General features: G+C 37.1%; 1 protein-coding gene across 1 annotated transcript in view; it reads left to right on the forward strand.

Annotated features, from left to right (window-relative positions):
- Positions 1-4,342: 4,342 nt before the first annotated feature.
- The window catches only part of LOC107152134 (complement C5-like), an 85,224-nt gene continuing 74,096 nt past the window's right edge, over positions 4,343-15,470 (forward strand). Inside the window, exons 1-4 of the mRNA XM_015497664.2 lie at positions 4,343-4,721; positions 8,551-8,743; positions 10,761-10,923; positions 14,182-14,252. Of these exons, the coding sequence (XP_015353150.1) occupies positions 4,657-4,721; positions 8,551-8,743; positions 10,761-10,923; positions 14,182-14,252 (492 nt within the window). The 5' untranslated portion in view covers positions 4,343-4,656. The remainder of the gene's footprint in view (positions 4,722-8,550; positions 8,744-10,760; positions 10,924-14,181; positions 14,253-15,470) is intronic.

Below are 15,470 nucleotides of genomic sequence, written 5' to 3' on the forward strand. Positions count from 1 at the left end.
TTACTAAAGACGTGTCAATAGAAAAAGACATTACTTTGTGTGCTTTTGACCTTCATAAAAGTTATGCATTTTGTGTCTTGCAGCTTTTTTTTTTTTTAAATATTTATTTTTTAGTTATTGGCGGACACAACATCTTTGTTGGTATGTAGTGCTGAGGATCGAACCCGGGCCGCACGCATGCCAGGCGAGCGCGCTACCGCTTGAGCCACATACATCCCCAGCCCAATTGCAGCTTTGATTTGATGAATATATACAGTAATTTATTATCCTATTGTTTAAGGTTGCGTTCTAATTTTTGACATTGTAAGGAATATCAAAGAACATTCCTGTAGTAATCTCTAGGACAATGTGTGAATTTTTCCTGATGTATATACTTAGAGGGTCACTTTTCTGTTATCCTCTACCAAGTTTATTGTGGTATGTGATAAATTCCTGATAAGGTATTAGGAGACTAGAGTTGGATAAGGATACTGCCTGGTACAGAATTATGAAGGAACAAGGCTGCTTTGAGGGTCTGATGTTGATAACCCAAGTCACTTGGGAAAAGAATTTTAACTTGAGCTGAAGTAGAGGATCATGAGCACAAAGAGAAAGGAGGCTGTGGTCAGCTTTCCATCTCTGCCGGGTTTCTGCTCTTGCAACTAAAGGCTCAGGGGTCACTCTAGTTAAACTGGGCTAACTGGGCTGCACGAAATAACCACACAAGAGACACAAATACCTTTTTCTTTGGGGTCGCTGTGATGGCTCCTCTGACCTTAAGGGTCTGCAGAAAGAGAGAGAGAGAGAGAGAGAGCACGCGCTGACCCCTTTTACTGAGGGAAGCTATTCAAATGAGGCAAGGGGTAAGGTTTCAGGGGGCTGAGTCTATCTTCATGATGTCCACTGTCAGCAGGTTGACTGACACCTGGGTAGGCCACACTCAAGGGCACAGTAAGAGAAGGGGACACACACAAGGCACTTCCATGGAAGATTCTATCCTAAACAGGGCAAGGGGTTATATTACAAAGGAACAGGTGAGCATAGCTTCACCCATGGGGCTGTAGCAAGACACACCCATTTCTGTGACTGAGCGCCTCAGCACCCAGTTGGGGAGAGTAACTCAGTCACCTGTAAGGTTGGCCTCCCACACATCTCTATAACAAACACCTGGGAAAATGTTTACTTTGGCTCTCTGTTTTGGGGATTCCCATATGGGAAGCTCATTGCTTTTAGTGCTCTGATGAGGATTGGGGTAGCACATCACCACAGCAATGAGTAGTGAAGCAAAAACCACTTGCCTCATGGCTGGAAAGTGAAAGAGAAAAAGAAAGGGACAGGGCTAAGGTCATGCTATCACCAAGGGCGTGCACCTAAAGCCTGGAAGACCTCCCAGTAGGCCACACCTCACCTCTAGAAGGTTCCACATCTCAGTAGTCCCACTCTGGAAAAAAGAGCTGTTAATGTTTGGGAGTTTAGGGAACATTCCAGATCTAATTATAGCAGTTGGTTTCTCCTTTGGTCTGATCAACTGAAAAACTTATTTCCACCTAGATTTAGGTAAGTTGGTACAGGGAAGCAACAGGAATAGAACAATTAAACAAGAAATGTGAGAAGAGGTTATTTAGTAGTGTAAGTCAGTGGTCTTTAAACAACGTGTCCAGGGACCCCAGGGTTGCCATGTAAAGCCCTCAAGGGCTCCTAAAGGTTTAAATGTGGACAATGGACTATCCTACTCTTCTTCACCTGGAGCTGTTCCACTCTTTTAACACATCAAACTTCTCTGTAAGATTTTGTTTCAATAAGCATTTTGGTAGCTCAATATGTATTTCAACCCATTTAAACACACACATGCCCAGTGGGAAACAACAGATTAATGAGAGATATTGACTCATACGTTTCCCTAAGTGGATGTAGCTTGTACTCTGAGATTCCCTTCCCCAATGCTATTAAGGGGAAGCACTTAAATAAAGGCACTGAGTGTACCATGTGTTCCAGAGCCGGAAGCAGTAATCCATTCATTACCCATAGTTCCAAAGACACATCAAACTGAGGGTATAAGAAGATTAAGAACAGTATGAAGGCATGAGACTATGGGCCTGAACCAAAAAGCAGGCTGAGGAGCAGATGTGTTATACCCAGAACCACTGAGTGCCCCCCTTCCACTGTTGAACGTACTTTGCATGATCTCAAGTCTCAATTGAGAATGATTTAATTCCAGGGAGACACTTCCTTTTCTCTGGTAGCCTCCAGAAACTGAACAGGCCTGTGCAAATTACATGGGGTGGTTATGGGACATACTACCTTTCCTGTACCAGCCAGGCAGCAGGCACCTAAGGCTAACAGTTGGTGGGCTAAATTTCTGAAAACAATAACACAAAATATTGCTGCTTTTTCATTCTCTGGATTTAACGTCCATTAATATTGCCTCCCTATGAGTTTGTTTGCTTTTGAAATTGATACACAATAAAATCCTTTATCACATATAAAAAAGAGGTGTGTAGTTTATATTAATAGTAAATTGGTTTCTAGACCTTTTTCACTTTTACTAATTAAAATATACAAAAATAATTGAAAGATACAAAATTATTATCCTGCTAGAAGCACCTTCATGTCATGGTGACTTCTGGGAATCACCACACATACTTCAGACGGTTGGCTGTAGGGAAGAATGGGAATTTGAAGAATGAAGAACCAACAAGACTGGATAAGGAGGGGCCTTGTAACTGAGGCTGTCATCTGGGCTCCACCTTGAGAGCAGAATCAAGGTAATATCAACAGGAATGTTAAGTGATCGTCAAAACTTCTGCCAGATTTTTGAGATTCTCCTCTTTTAGAAATGCAGTATGTGTACAAAAATAAAATAAAACCAAAGATTTGCTCAAAGGTCACATTTTTACCATACAAAGAAAAATCCATCTTTGGTTTGCATCTAAAAGACAGGAAAAAAAAATTCGTTAAACAGTTGAGAATCTGTTTTTTTTTTTTTTTTTTAGAATCTTTGAACTCCTTCATTCTTTAAATATATTCTACAAGCTAAACATAGCAATGGTTTGCAAATACTATTTATTAGCATTTGTCCTATAGCACAAGCAAACAAACTTCTTTGCACTTAAAACAAATATTACCCATGTTGATTGAAGTGTTCTTTTCCTCAAGTTTCTTTTCCCGAAAGTGATGACGAAAGTGCTTTGTTTAACTTGACCTATCTTTCACAACTCAGCTTAATAATTGACAGATTTTCTTCTGAATTAAATGGGCTAAGTGGTCAGACAGTAGTGACATATTTCTGTCATTTCAGCCACGTGTAAGAGACACCTTTAGTGAATGTATCTGTTCTTTTTCCCCTACCGAATTCAGTATTAAGGTGTTGGTAAATAGAACCTTATCAATTCAAAGCAAGGATGTCTTTGGGACCATATCTGATTTGTAGAAATATGGTTAGGATGTGAACTCTATTTCAAGTAGAGTACACATTACATACTAAGGTAGAAATTAGTCATAATAAAATTTTTCTAATGACTATAAAATCATAAAACCAAATTGAAAATCTTAAAGGGTTAGGGGTATAATTCAGTGGTAAAGCATTTGCCTAGCAGACATGAAACCCTGGGTTCAATTCCCAGTATCAAAAAAAAAAAAACCTAAAAAAGGTAAATTTTTATTTAATTGTAAATTAATTGCTATTCTCAGTTGTTATAAGAAGCTTTGTCTTTCTTGAGCTATACTAAAATCTTGAAATCTTCATACAAATATATGAACTTTTAAATAAAAATATTCTGTGTCTAAATGGATGCAGATTTTGAATGAGCAGTGTTTGAATGGATGGGTATTAAAGGGTATGCATTCCCTACCAAACTCCAAAGTGTTTGGTTAGTACTTAGAGGATGATGACTGCATCTTCAGCATGGCATCCTCATTGCCAGTCACAAGATTTTCTCTACCTAATGTTCAGCTTTCTCTCTAGACTGGGAAAGACCACCTGATTATCCTTTGGACCTCTTTTGCAGATCTTAGTTATCCTTAGACCATTTGCAGCATCAATGACGATATCACTTTCAGGTCTTCTCTGAAAGAGACAACTTTTTTGTTGTTGTTTTAATTTTTTTTTAGTTGTTGATGAACTTTTATTTTTTATTTATTCATATGCGGTGCTGAGAATCAAACCCAGTGCCTCACACATGCTAGGCAAACACTCCACAACTGAGCCACAACCCCATCCCCTGAAAGAGCCTTGTTTGTTCAAAACACTTCTAAAATCATCTGAGATAGAAACTAAATCCAGGTGGGTCTTTTTTAATATTAGAAACAAGTGGAATTGACCAGAGATATGCTAAAAAAACAAAACAACATCAGAGCAAATGCCCTGGTCTAGAGGAGAAAGGCCAAAGGTGGCTTCCTGGATTCTAGCACTGAGCTGTTCTTCATAGTGCTAAACTCTCATTTTAGAGTCTATTTACTTGCATTAATAGAATTAAGTCTTCTGGATATAAATTCCCATAAAATAACTTCTATCTTTAGTGTTTTAGTTCTGATTTTAGTTTTCTTACTTAGAGATCCCTCTTTCAGAATTAATAATTAACCAGAAAACTAATTTATCCAAAATCTTCAAGCTCAGTTTATTTATAAGGAAAGTAGCTTCAAGCAGGTTATATCCATGGTTTTATACCACCTCCAGCCATGGACCTTTTGAAAATACTTTGTCTTTTAATCTTCCTGGGGAAAAGTTGGAGTCAGGAACAAACGTAAGTAAAAGAAATTGTCTTCATTTTATAATGTATCTTAGTAGTGATGAGTGAAGAAAACAGTAAATTTAACAGATTGTGTTGATTTGAAAATAACTCTCTCCTTCTGAGAGCACCAAATGGGTAGTCTCATTTCTGAATGAGACAGCCAAGGAACATTTTGATATGATGAGTGACTAACAAAGTGACAGCTTTTATGAGACTGTTATTTATAAAAATATACATAAGTGATTACTCACATTCCACTTCAAAAAGGCACAAAGTCAACTCAAGATAATAACTTATTTGTCATTTCTTGCTTATTTGTATTCAGTACTTAGTTTGATTTGTGATTTTCCATGGACTACACACAGGTAAGCCAGAGTTACTTGGGGGTCAAGTCTAATACTGTGATTTGAAAATTTATTGTTGTAATTAATTGTGTCTACACTTCTGAGCTGATTCTTCACAAGTTTTAGTGGTGTTGAAAGCCTGTACATTTTAAACTATGTCTTACAAGTGGGGATTTCATATTTAGAAACAATATCTGATTTTTGAAAAGTAACTGGATATTATCTAATGGAACCAACTCATTTAAGATGTGAGGGTATGTCCAGATAGGGCAAGTGATTGGCTAAAGGTCACACGACTAGAGAGAGAAGGGCAAGACTTTCATTCACATCTTCTCCTTATCACTTCAATTTTTTCAAAACTTTCCACATAAATATATTAAATACAAATTCTTAGTATGTCATAAATATATAGTATTTTACCATCTCTAATCTGATGTTTACCATAATCAACCCATCACCTTATGTAGTTTTTATTTCTTACTTTTTAGTGGTTTTTTTTACTTCCTAGTTACATGTAGTATTGGAGCTAATTTTGACATATTCATAAATGCATATAACATAGTTTTCTCCATTTCAGTTGCAAGTACTACCCCTTCCCTCTCCTCCTCCCTCCCCTAGTACCCTTCTTCTACTCTATTCTATTGGTTTTATGTTTATCTATTTTAAATTGATGTACTATATATGTGTGTATACACACACATATTTGTTTTTCAGACAATCAATTAAAGCTTATGGAAATTGATATTAATTGACTTCACATTACTGGCAGAAGTAAGGCTAGAACCTGGGATCACAAGATTCTTATCCAAGGACATTCTGAATTCTCCCCTACTACAGTGCATTGGCCCTTAATAAAAAGCAACTCCTCACTTGCTCTGAAAAAGTGGTAATCAATTACTTTAATTGATTGGTTGATTGAACAAATGTTTATTGAGCACCTAGCATGTGATTTGCACTGAGGGTATAGCAGATGAGAAAAGACAATTCCTAGAGCTTGCTTCTCATGGGAGAAACCAACAACAGAAGGAATAAATGGGGACAGGTAGTTACTGGTATTATGAAATAAAAGTAAGAAGATAAGGAAATGAAGGAGCACCATTTAAAAGTGTGAATAAGAGTTCTCTTAAGGAGATGACACAGCAGGTGTTGAAGAAGCAAGGGAGGAAGCCATGCAACCTTCTGGGGGAAACAGTCTAGGTAAAGGCCAAGGAAGCAGTCTCACCTCTCTGCAAGCTCAGTGTCCTGATCCTCTGCAGCTGTTGAAAGAAAATGAAAATATGGGACTGAAACTTGTATGAAGGTGATTCCATGGCCATCCTGGCCTAATTACTGGGGACTGAACCCAGGGGTGCTCTACCACTGAGTTATATCCCCAGCTCCTTTTGGTTTTTATTTTGAGACAGGATCTTGCTATAAATTGCCCAGGCAGGCCTCAAACTTGGAATCCTTCTTCCTCAGCCTCCCAAATAGTGGGAATTCCAGGTGTGGGCCACCTAAGAGCTTCAAGGCACTGAATTTACAATGTCTTACCACTACCACCAAATAAACAACTCAAAACAATATTAAATGAAAAATGCAAAGTTTCTAAGAATACTGAGATTAAAATAGCTTTTTATCTCCAGACATTTCTGATTGCAAAAGTCTTAAGTTCCATTTAGGATGACTGTTGAAAATGCTAATTCTGGAAATGTCTTCTCAGATTTAGTTCTTAATTCTATAACTTAGTTATGTGATTTTGGCCAAGTTAATAAGCAACTTGCTCATCTTAAAATGGGAGTAATAATAAGTTATAACATAAATAGTTATAATAACAAATGAGTAATAATTATATATATAAATTAGTAATAATATAATATATAATGAGTTATACATGATGGGTAATAATACATAATATATAATGATATCTCACACAGAGTTTGGAATGGTGTCTAGCACATAGGGAGGTTTCAGCAAACATATCTTATTACCATTTCTCATTTTCTGCAGTCCCCTGCTAAAGCAGTAAATGACTGAGATGATTGGCTGGTGGGTTGGAAGTCTGGAGATTTTTAAATGTACCTATAATTGGCTCCAAATTAGTTATGTAGCAGAACTGCCTGATGCTTTAAAGGAATTATTTACTGCTAAACTAATTTTGTTGTTACCATAGACTTGTTGATCTTTAAAGACTTTTTTAAGAAGTCAGATATTGGTAGGAGCCTAGGGTAATTCTACCCAGTGGGGTGGTAGGTGTATCCCAAGACTTTGGGAACACTTCAATCAGTCAATCACTAGGCCCTTTTAGATTGATACATACTTCTTATGCAGTTCTCACTATTCAAATTAGATACTTACATGATATGTAATTAATAACCTAATTTACATTTATTTGAAAGTTTCCATTTAATGAGATAATGAAAATCACATTTTAAAATTTGAATTTCAAAAGTTCATATAGATCACTACCATTCTTATATAAATTGCATAAAGATAAAATTGAAGCAAACAGTCTATGGTTGGAACAATGCTTGTTACTTTGACCTCAATTATACACATACAATAGAGACTTGAATGTAAACTTTCACCTCATTTACTTATAAGTCATGACCTCTGATCACATGTAAAACGGGAATAATAATAGTACTGGCTATTATAGCACTGGCTAATAATAATACATCACTGGCTTGTAAAGATGAAAAGAGTTCTAAAGAAGTCCTAACCTGCTCTGACACATCACTACCCAAGTTACTGCCTTTCTGATTATTGTTGTATGATTATTGTTATTTCTGTTACCTCTCGGAGCTCCATCACTACTGCCAGATACCTTCCTCCAGCTCACTCATGTTCTGCGTCTTTATCCCTTCACTAGAAAGACATATTTCTAAGATTAATTCCTTTGAACTAACTTAGTGAAATTGGTGGATCTTATTCTTTATTGAGTACTAAGCATGTTGGGTGCTATCATATACATGCTCTTATTTAACCCTGACCACAGTATGATTTAAAAAAAATTATATTTTAACAGATATATTATTTTTGCCTCCAGGAGGGTTAGTGACTTTACCTCAGTCATTCAGCCAGCAGATGGCAGGGTTGAAATTCAGTTTTTAGCACCTGCATTTCTTTTTTCTTCAGTGGGAGAAAGAGGAAGGAAGGAGGGGACGGGGGGAGAGAGAGAGGGAAGGAAGAGGGGGAGAGAGAGAGACACACACACACACACACACACACACACACATGCAAGCGCCCACTTCTATGTTGCCGTGAACACCTCCCTGACTGCTATTATTACCTTTCTAAACATAAACAAATTCCCCAGCTCTATTTCCTAGATCTAAATAAGCTCTTTCTTCCTCGAAACTTTGCTGAAATTATCATAGGTCACAAATAAATTTTTATTTTAAAATATCATTTTAAGTTGACATATGTCTATTTCAAGTTGAATCTCACGAGTGAGAGAAAAAAGTCAATATAAGAACACATGTCATATAAAGATACTGAACTCTTTCCTGTTTCAACAGCTACGTTATTTCAGCACCAAAAGTACTTCATGTTGGAGCAGCTGAAAATATTGTGATTCAAGTTTATGGATACACTGAAGCATTTGATGCAACAGTCTCTATTAAAAGTTATCCTGATAAAAAAATTAGTTACTCTTCAAGTTATGTTATTTTAACTCCAGAAAATAAATTCCAAAGCTCTGCAATCTTAAGCGTATGTATTTATCCTTCATTTTCTTTTATATGCAGAATATTTCTGATAAAATATGTACAAAATTAGAATATCGATAAACATAAGATATGACCATTTTTGCTACACTACCACTGTGCAATTATTAGCCGATTATCAGTTGCTAATGATAATCTGAGTGAAACTGAAAATTCTAAACAAAGAATTGTGTCTTATTTCTGAGCCATGCATGTGAATGTTCAAACTCTTATTGGAAAGTAAAATTGTACTAAGGAAAATATTTGAAGAATTGAAAATACTTTTTTGCTATGAAAATTATCGTGCAAAGATATAGAGGAACATGAATATGTGTATTGATCTGTAGTACTTTGCTCACAAACAACCATGGATGCTATTGAATGTGTGGTTGCTTAAACTCCAATATTCTAAAATCCAAAAGTCATAAACTATTGACTACTAAATAAATAGCTCTCACTGACAACCCATGGTATATAGAAATGTCAACCTTGATCAACCAACTTCTTCTATTAAGACATTGTAGCATAGAGACATGCTTGCAAGTCATTTGTTATTAAAAAAAAAAAACTATGAGACTTAAAAAAGAACCAAAAAAAAAAAAAATCAAATTTGGAAGGGGCTCTAGACCTCATTGAGACCAGTGTTTGTCTAAACTGAGTTCTTCATAAAGAAATTAAAAATTGAAATTTTATGAAAACTTCAAGTTAGACTCATATTGATTGTTAATATTTTGGATTCATTTCTACATTTGTTTTGATTTTTAATTATGTGAGGTCATAAGCATAAGAATATTACAGCTAATATTAGGTTTGGATATATTAAGATACAATGTAAATGATTTTCATTATACTACAAATAATAAAATGTCAGCATGAAGAATCTTTCTATATTTATCCTTTAAAAGTGGTATATTTATTACTCATGTTTAATCAACTCTGATCTAAATAAATTGTGGCCTACATAAGGATTCTGTCATTAATTTTGGATGGCAAGTGTTCTAATCTCAACAAATACTTGCACTTATTAGTTTTATTAAGAATTCAAATTCATTCCCCACAAGTGTTATTTTCAGTAGGCATTTTCTTATCTGAAAAGATATACAGGGTTGCCACTAGCCACCTATGGTGCTCACCTTTAAATTTAAATCAATCAGCTGTGCTATTGAACAGTCAATTGCAAAAGGAAATGAAGGTGAGAGAATCATAAAAATCAATATGCATCTGAAGCATTTAATTTTATGTTAACATTCTAAGGTATCTTTCTTGGCCAATTGTTGGGTGTTGTACCACTATCTTCTAAGGACAAGTCCATTGACCTGAGTTCAAAAATCTAATTTATTACAGGTTACGCCTTCAATGAATCATGAGTGTTCTAAAGTGTTTCTTAAGAGTGGATAAGGAAATTAAGATGCTTTGCAAAGTAACCCGAGTACAGAATCCTACAGATTTTTACAATGTTTTCAAAATTTCTACAACAATCTGAAATAGCTGTTAGTATTTTCACCCCATGTTTTAGATCCTAATTTTCTGATATACATTGTGCTTCCTTTTATTACATATTTTTGTGTAAAATCACATATCATTGAAGGTAAAGGGGATGAGTATAATTACATGCTCACACTGGGAAGCATGCACCGTGGCCCAGGAGTAGCAGTGTGTGATGGGCACAGAGTGTGCAGAGCCTGAGCCAGGCTGCCACAGAGGCCGAGGAGAGCAGGGCTCATCAGGGAGCCGACCAGGCCGAGGTTTCTCATCAATTCTGTAGCAGTGGCTGCATTAAGAGTGTGTACATTTAGCAAACATGGAACCAAGAAGACTGTCAGTTCTTAAAGTTGATGATAATAATTGACACTGAAGGGCTTTGGGCAAATTTAATTGACTCTTCTGGCTCCCAGTCCACTTCACAAATGGTGAGATGAACATCAATTTGGGTTTTAATGAGATTGCAGTGGTGTTGAGAAAGTCAACATGTCTTAGAATCCTAAAAGTACTTTTCTCTTTTCCATTAACATTTTCTTTTACAGATACATCCCAAACAACTATCTGGAGAACAAGGCTCTGTTTCATATGTGTATTTGGAAGTCGTATCAAAGCATTTTTCAAAATCAAAAAAAATGCCAATAAGCTATGACAATGGATATCTCTTCGTTCATACAGACAAACCTGTTTACACTCCTCACCAGTCAGGTAGAGTGCAAGATGCTTCCTTCTCTGGAGAAAAATGACACTGTATTGTAGAACTTTTTCACACCTAAAATTGGAGACAGGTTTTCAACCTGCTCAAGAGACTAAATTCCTAATGACTTTTACATTTTCAAATAGCATTTTAATGTTTAATTTCTAGAGAAATTGTAAAATCAACATTTACATTATCTTCCCTATCAATTATTTCCAAGTAGAAAAAAGTTTTTTAAACATTGTAAAATATTGTTTGAATTTATTTATTAAACAAATGTAAGACTTAATTGCAAATACAATTTTGGCAATGGGAAAATAACTTACTTTAGAACCACATATATGAAAAATTTAATTGACTCTGGAGCGGATCCCCAAACTGGAGAAACAAATCCAAGCCAAGGGGATTAGATGTTTCAGCAGAGAATACACCAGCTCACAGAAATGTGTGGATATTGATTTTCAAAGAGTTTCTACCTGAGAAAATGTCTGTTAAACACACTGTTCTTCTGTTAGAGGGGAAAGGCAGAATAGCCAGTCTAACCCTGGTTGAGGAGTGCCTGGAAATATTCTCAATGGACCAAAAGTTTAACCCAGAAAAGCATGATGCTGCCCACACAGTCATGTATGCAAAGCCTTCACCTCCCCATCTCTCCTCCTCACCATCTTTGCCTCTTGACCACGCCAGAGACAGGATTATGAGAGATGTGTCTGTAAACGGGGGAGCCTCTGACATTTTATTAGTGATAGTTTTGGGGAAAGAAGGCAGAACCAGCAGGTTTTGTTGAAAAGCTTGGCACACTGTGGGGACTTGCTAAATGTTGGTAGATGTTGATGTCAACACTGAAGTGGGACATGGCCGTACCACTACCTCCTCAGCAGGGGCACCTGTTATAATCCATTCAGCATGGAAAGGTCCAGAGAGGGTGAGGATATTGCCATCATCTTAGACAGAATGTCCTTGCTGGAACAGTGCCATCTCTTGCCCCTTGAAGATGACTTGGTGACAAGGCAACAGTCTCTGCCCCACACAGGTCAGGTCCTTTGAAGCTTGATCATACCTAGAAACAAGAACAACCTTGACCCTTCTTCCTGTATTACTGATGCTCCTTGACTGGGTCCTGTTCACCCTGCCTACCATCTAGGGTCAGAGTCACTGTCCAGTAAGTACCTAGTCTAATCCCCAATATCTGGAACCTTTCATGGCTATCAGTGCTTTCCTTAAGAACAGCCTCATTATTAAATTAAAGTCCTCTATCAGGACTTTAAGTTAAAAATGTGAAATATATCCTCAGTATTATAATCATAGAAGAAAATGAGAGCAATTCCTTTAAACATTGCCGCATTAGTGAGAGGTAGTGATGTGTAAGTGGTTAGAAGCAGACTCTGGAGCCAGATTTCCTGGGTTCAAATTCCAGCTTGGGCTGTTATTTATTACCTACATGACTTTGTGAATTAGACTCTCAGATCCCCACTTTCCTCATCTGTTTTAAAAAAAAAGTTAATAAAATAACATACTTACTAGAGTTGTGGGAGGGGGGTGTGGGGGTGTGGGGGGCAGGGGGGATTCAATGTGGCAGATATGTATGAGGGGGAGGAGAGAAAAAGAACATGAGAGACGTACTCAGCATGTTGATTTTATCTCGTGGTCTCAGTAAAACTGATTTTAACATAGCTTCTTTGTAGAGTTTTGCATAGTACTGACCCTCTAAAACATATGCGGCTTTTGGTACCAATCTTTTTATTATATGAACAAAGTTTTCACCATGAAATGATTTGAGCACCAGATTTTGCTAGAGAAATTACAGCATGTCATTGAAAAGCATTTACTCCATGTGTAACAAAGAGCTAAACAAAGGCTTTTGTTCAAAAGTGGGGGTATATTAATTGACAGAAATGAAAGGAAGACAATGAACAATTTGAGCCCCTGGCATTACTATTTTAAACATGAGAAAATAATGGTAGGATCTGGTTCACTAATGTTAACTGCTGGGTTTCTGTTCTCCCGACTAAAAGGCTCAGGGGTCACTCCAGTTAAACTGGGCTAACTGGGCTGCATGAAATAACCACACAAGAGACACAAATACTTTTTTCTTTGAGGTCACTGTGACGGCTCCTCCGACCTTAAGGGTCCGAAGAAAGAGAGAGACAGCACGCTGCTGACCCCTTTTATTGAGGAGAAGCTATTCAAATGAGGCAAGGGGTCAGGTTTCAGGGGCTGAGTCTATCTTCATGATGTCCACTGTCAGCAGGTGACTGACACCTGGGTAGGCCACACCCAAGGGCACAGTAAGAGAAGGGGACACATATAAGGCACTTCCATGGAAGATTCTATCCTAAACAGGGCAAAGGATTATATTACAAAGGAGCAGGTGAGCGTAGCTTCACCCATGGGGCTGTAGCAAGACACACCCATGCACGAGACACCGACCCTCGGATCCAAGAAGGGTGGGGAAAGCTCTGCCACATTTCTGTGACTGAGCGCCTCAGCACCCAGCCAGGGAGTATGACTCAGTCACATGTAAGGATGGTCTCCCACAGTTAACAAAACCATATAATTCAAGGCTTAGTTGAGGCCTTGCTGAGTTTCATAAGTGGAAGAGTATATAGGTCTGAATCAAACTCCAAATTTTTCACTGAAATTTTTAACCATAATTTAAGACAACATTTTATGTTTCCAAATAACCATATGGTAGATCTAGGTCACTATTCTTCTGCTCTGAAATTCTCAATAAATAATGACCTAATTATAGATATAATTAATTTTGTACTATGGGTGTCTTCCCAAAAAGTTGTAAGTGTATTTTGGGGGAGAGGGTGGCTCCTGGGGATTGAATTCAGGGCACTGGATCACTGAGCCACATCCCCAGCCCTATTTTGTATTTTATTTAGAGACAGGGTCTCACTTAGCTGCTTAGCTCCTCATTTTTTCTAAGGCTGGCTTTGAACTCATGATCCTCTTGCCTTAGCTTCCTGAGTTGCTGGGATTACAGCCATAAGTATATTTTAATAAAGTGAACTGTACTTTAAATTCACTGGGAGAAATAACTCTTAAGAAAACCCAGAGGAGTCACCTTAGGATAAAGAAAAGATAGGTAAAGACAGACATATCTGTCTTCAAAGTGACATTTTCTTTCTTCTAAATACGGATTGTAATGTATAGACTATTTATTGAGGTTTTTAAAAGCAACTTTCTCTTTTAAGAATTATCGTTTTTTAAAATACCCTTGTGTTTAACAGAGGTTTTGATTATATTAATTTTCTTTGCAGTAAAGGTTAGAGTTTATTCACTGGATGATGAATTGAAGCCAGCCAAAAGAGAAACTGTTTTAACTTTCATAGTAAGTATATGATTTATTTAAATGACACTAACTCTTGTTTTTAAGACAGGAGTCCCATTCCAAAATCCTGTCCTTACAGCACCCTCTGTCATTCAGTGTCCCATAAACAGATGTTAAATATCCAATATGAGAATAGCACCATAGACCTTTACCCATATGCTCTACTCATGCAGGAGGCTACACATTGAAGGATTTTGAACTAAACCATTTAAGTACATCCTTCATGATTCCTTTTTAAAAGAACACCCACCAATCAATTATAATTAATTAAATATCTATTATGATTTTTTATTTGCATAATTTAAGATGAAGAATTAAAATCCATGGTGCTTACTTTTAAGTTATGTAGAATTTAATAACTAATATGCTAACACATGTGGAAATTTTTGCTAACAGATGGGGTGAGCAGTTATTCTTTTGTCAGAGATGACAAACATAATAGATAATATGAAATAAATTTGCAGGGTCTCACCCAGTTTATAAGATTGTAATAGATGTCTGTAGCTTTACTCAGTTTACACACCTATGATATTTTTGTGGGGAAAAAAGATACTGCAATTAGTCAAAACTGCTCACTTATTAACATCAGGTGTAGGAGTACAGTCCTCCCCTATAGGCTGTGGCACCACTTCTGCTACTCCAAAAACAAAACAAACAGAAACCTTATCAGAATACAAGTGAAAAGAGGGGATACTAGAGAACAAAACTACCCTAGAATATAAACCAAACCAATTATGCATTAGGATAAATGACATAAGAGAGGAGCTTGGAGGAGACAAAAGAGGGTGACAGGAAGGGCTGAGAAAACCCTGTTTTGGAATGCAGGAGGTACAGGAAACCTGGAACTGGGTCTTAATGAAAGGAACTGACATAGGTTCTTTTAAAATAATAAAGGTCCTCCTGTGGAAGAAACTGTTAATTAACCTCTGGGAGGAGGAAGTATTTTAAACAGTAGTAATTAATAAATGACTGGCAGACTGATAGAATGGCTGGAAGAGAAGTAAACAGAGGAAACCTAGGCTCTTTTGGAGAGCACCAGGGCTGTGGACAGGCTCCTGAGCCCACATCTCCATGATTGAATGTGAATAAAGCAGAACCCAGGAACCACTGAATTCCAGTCATTCCAGGCAAGAGCCTTCCCTAGGGAGCAGGGTGGAGGAGCTCATCCCAGACCTGCAGGGAGCCAGTATGTAGGAAGTTTCCTGGAAAGAGTACTCA

The sequence above is a fragment of the Marmota marmota genome, unplaced genomic scaffold (assembly GCF_001458135.2).
Source record: "Marmota marmota marmota unplaced genomic scaffold, marMar, whole genome shotgun sequence".
Lineage (NCBI taxonomy): Eukaryota > Metazoa > Chordata > Mammalia > Rodentia > Sciuridae > Marmota > Marmota marmota.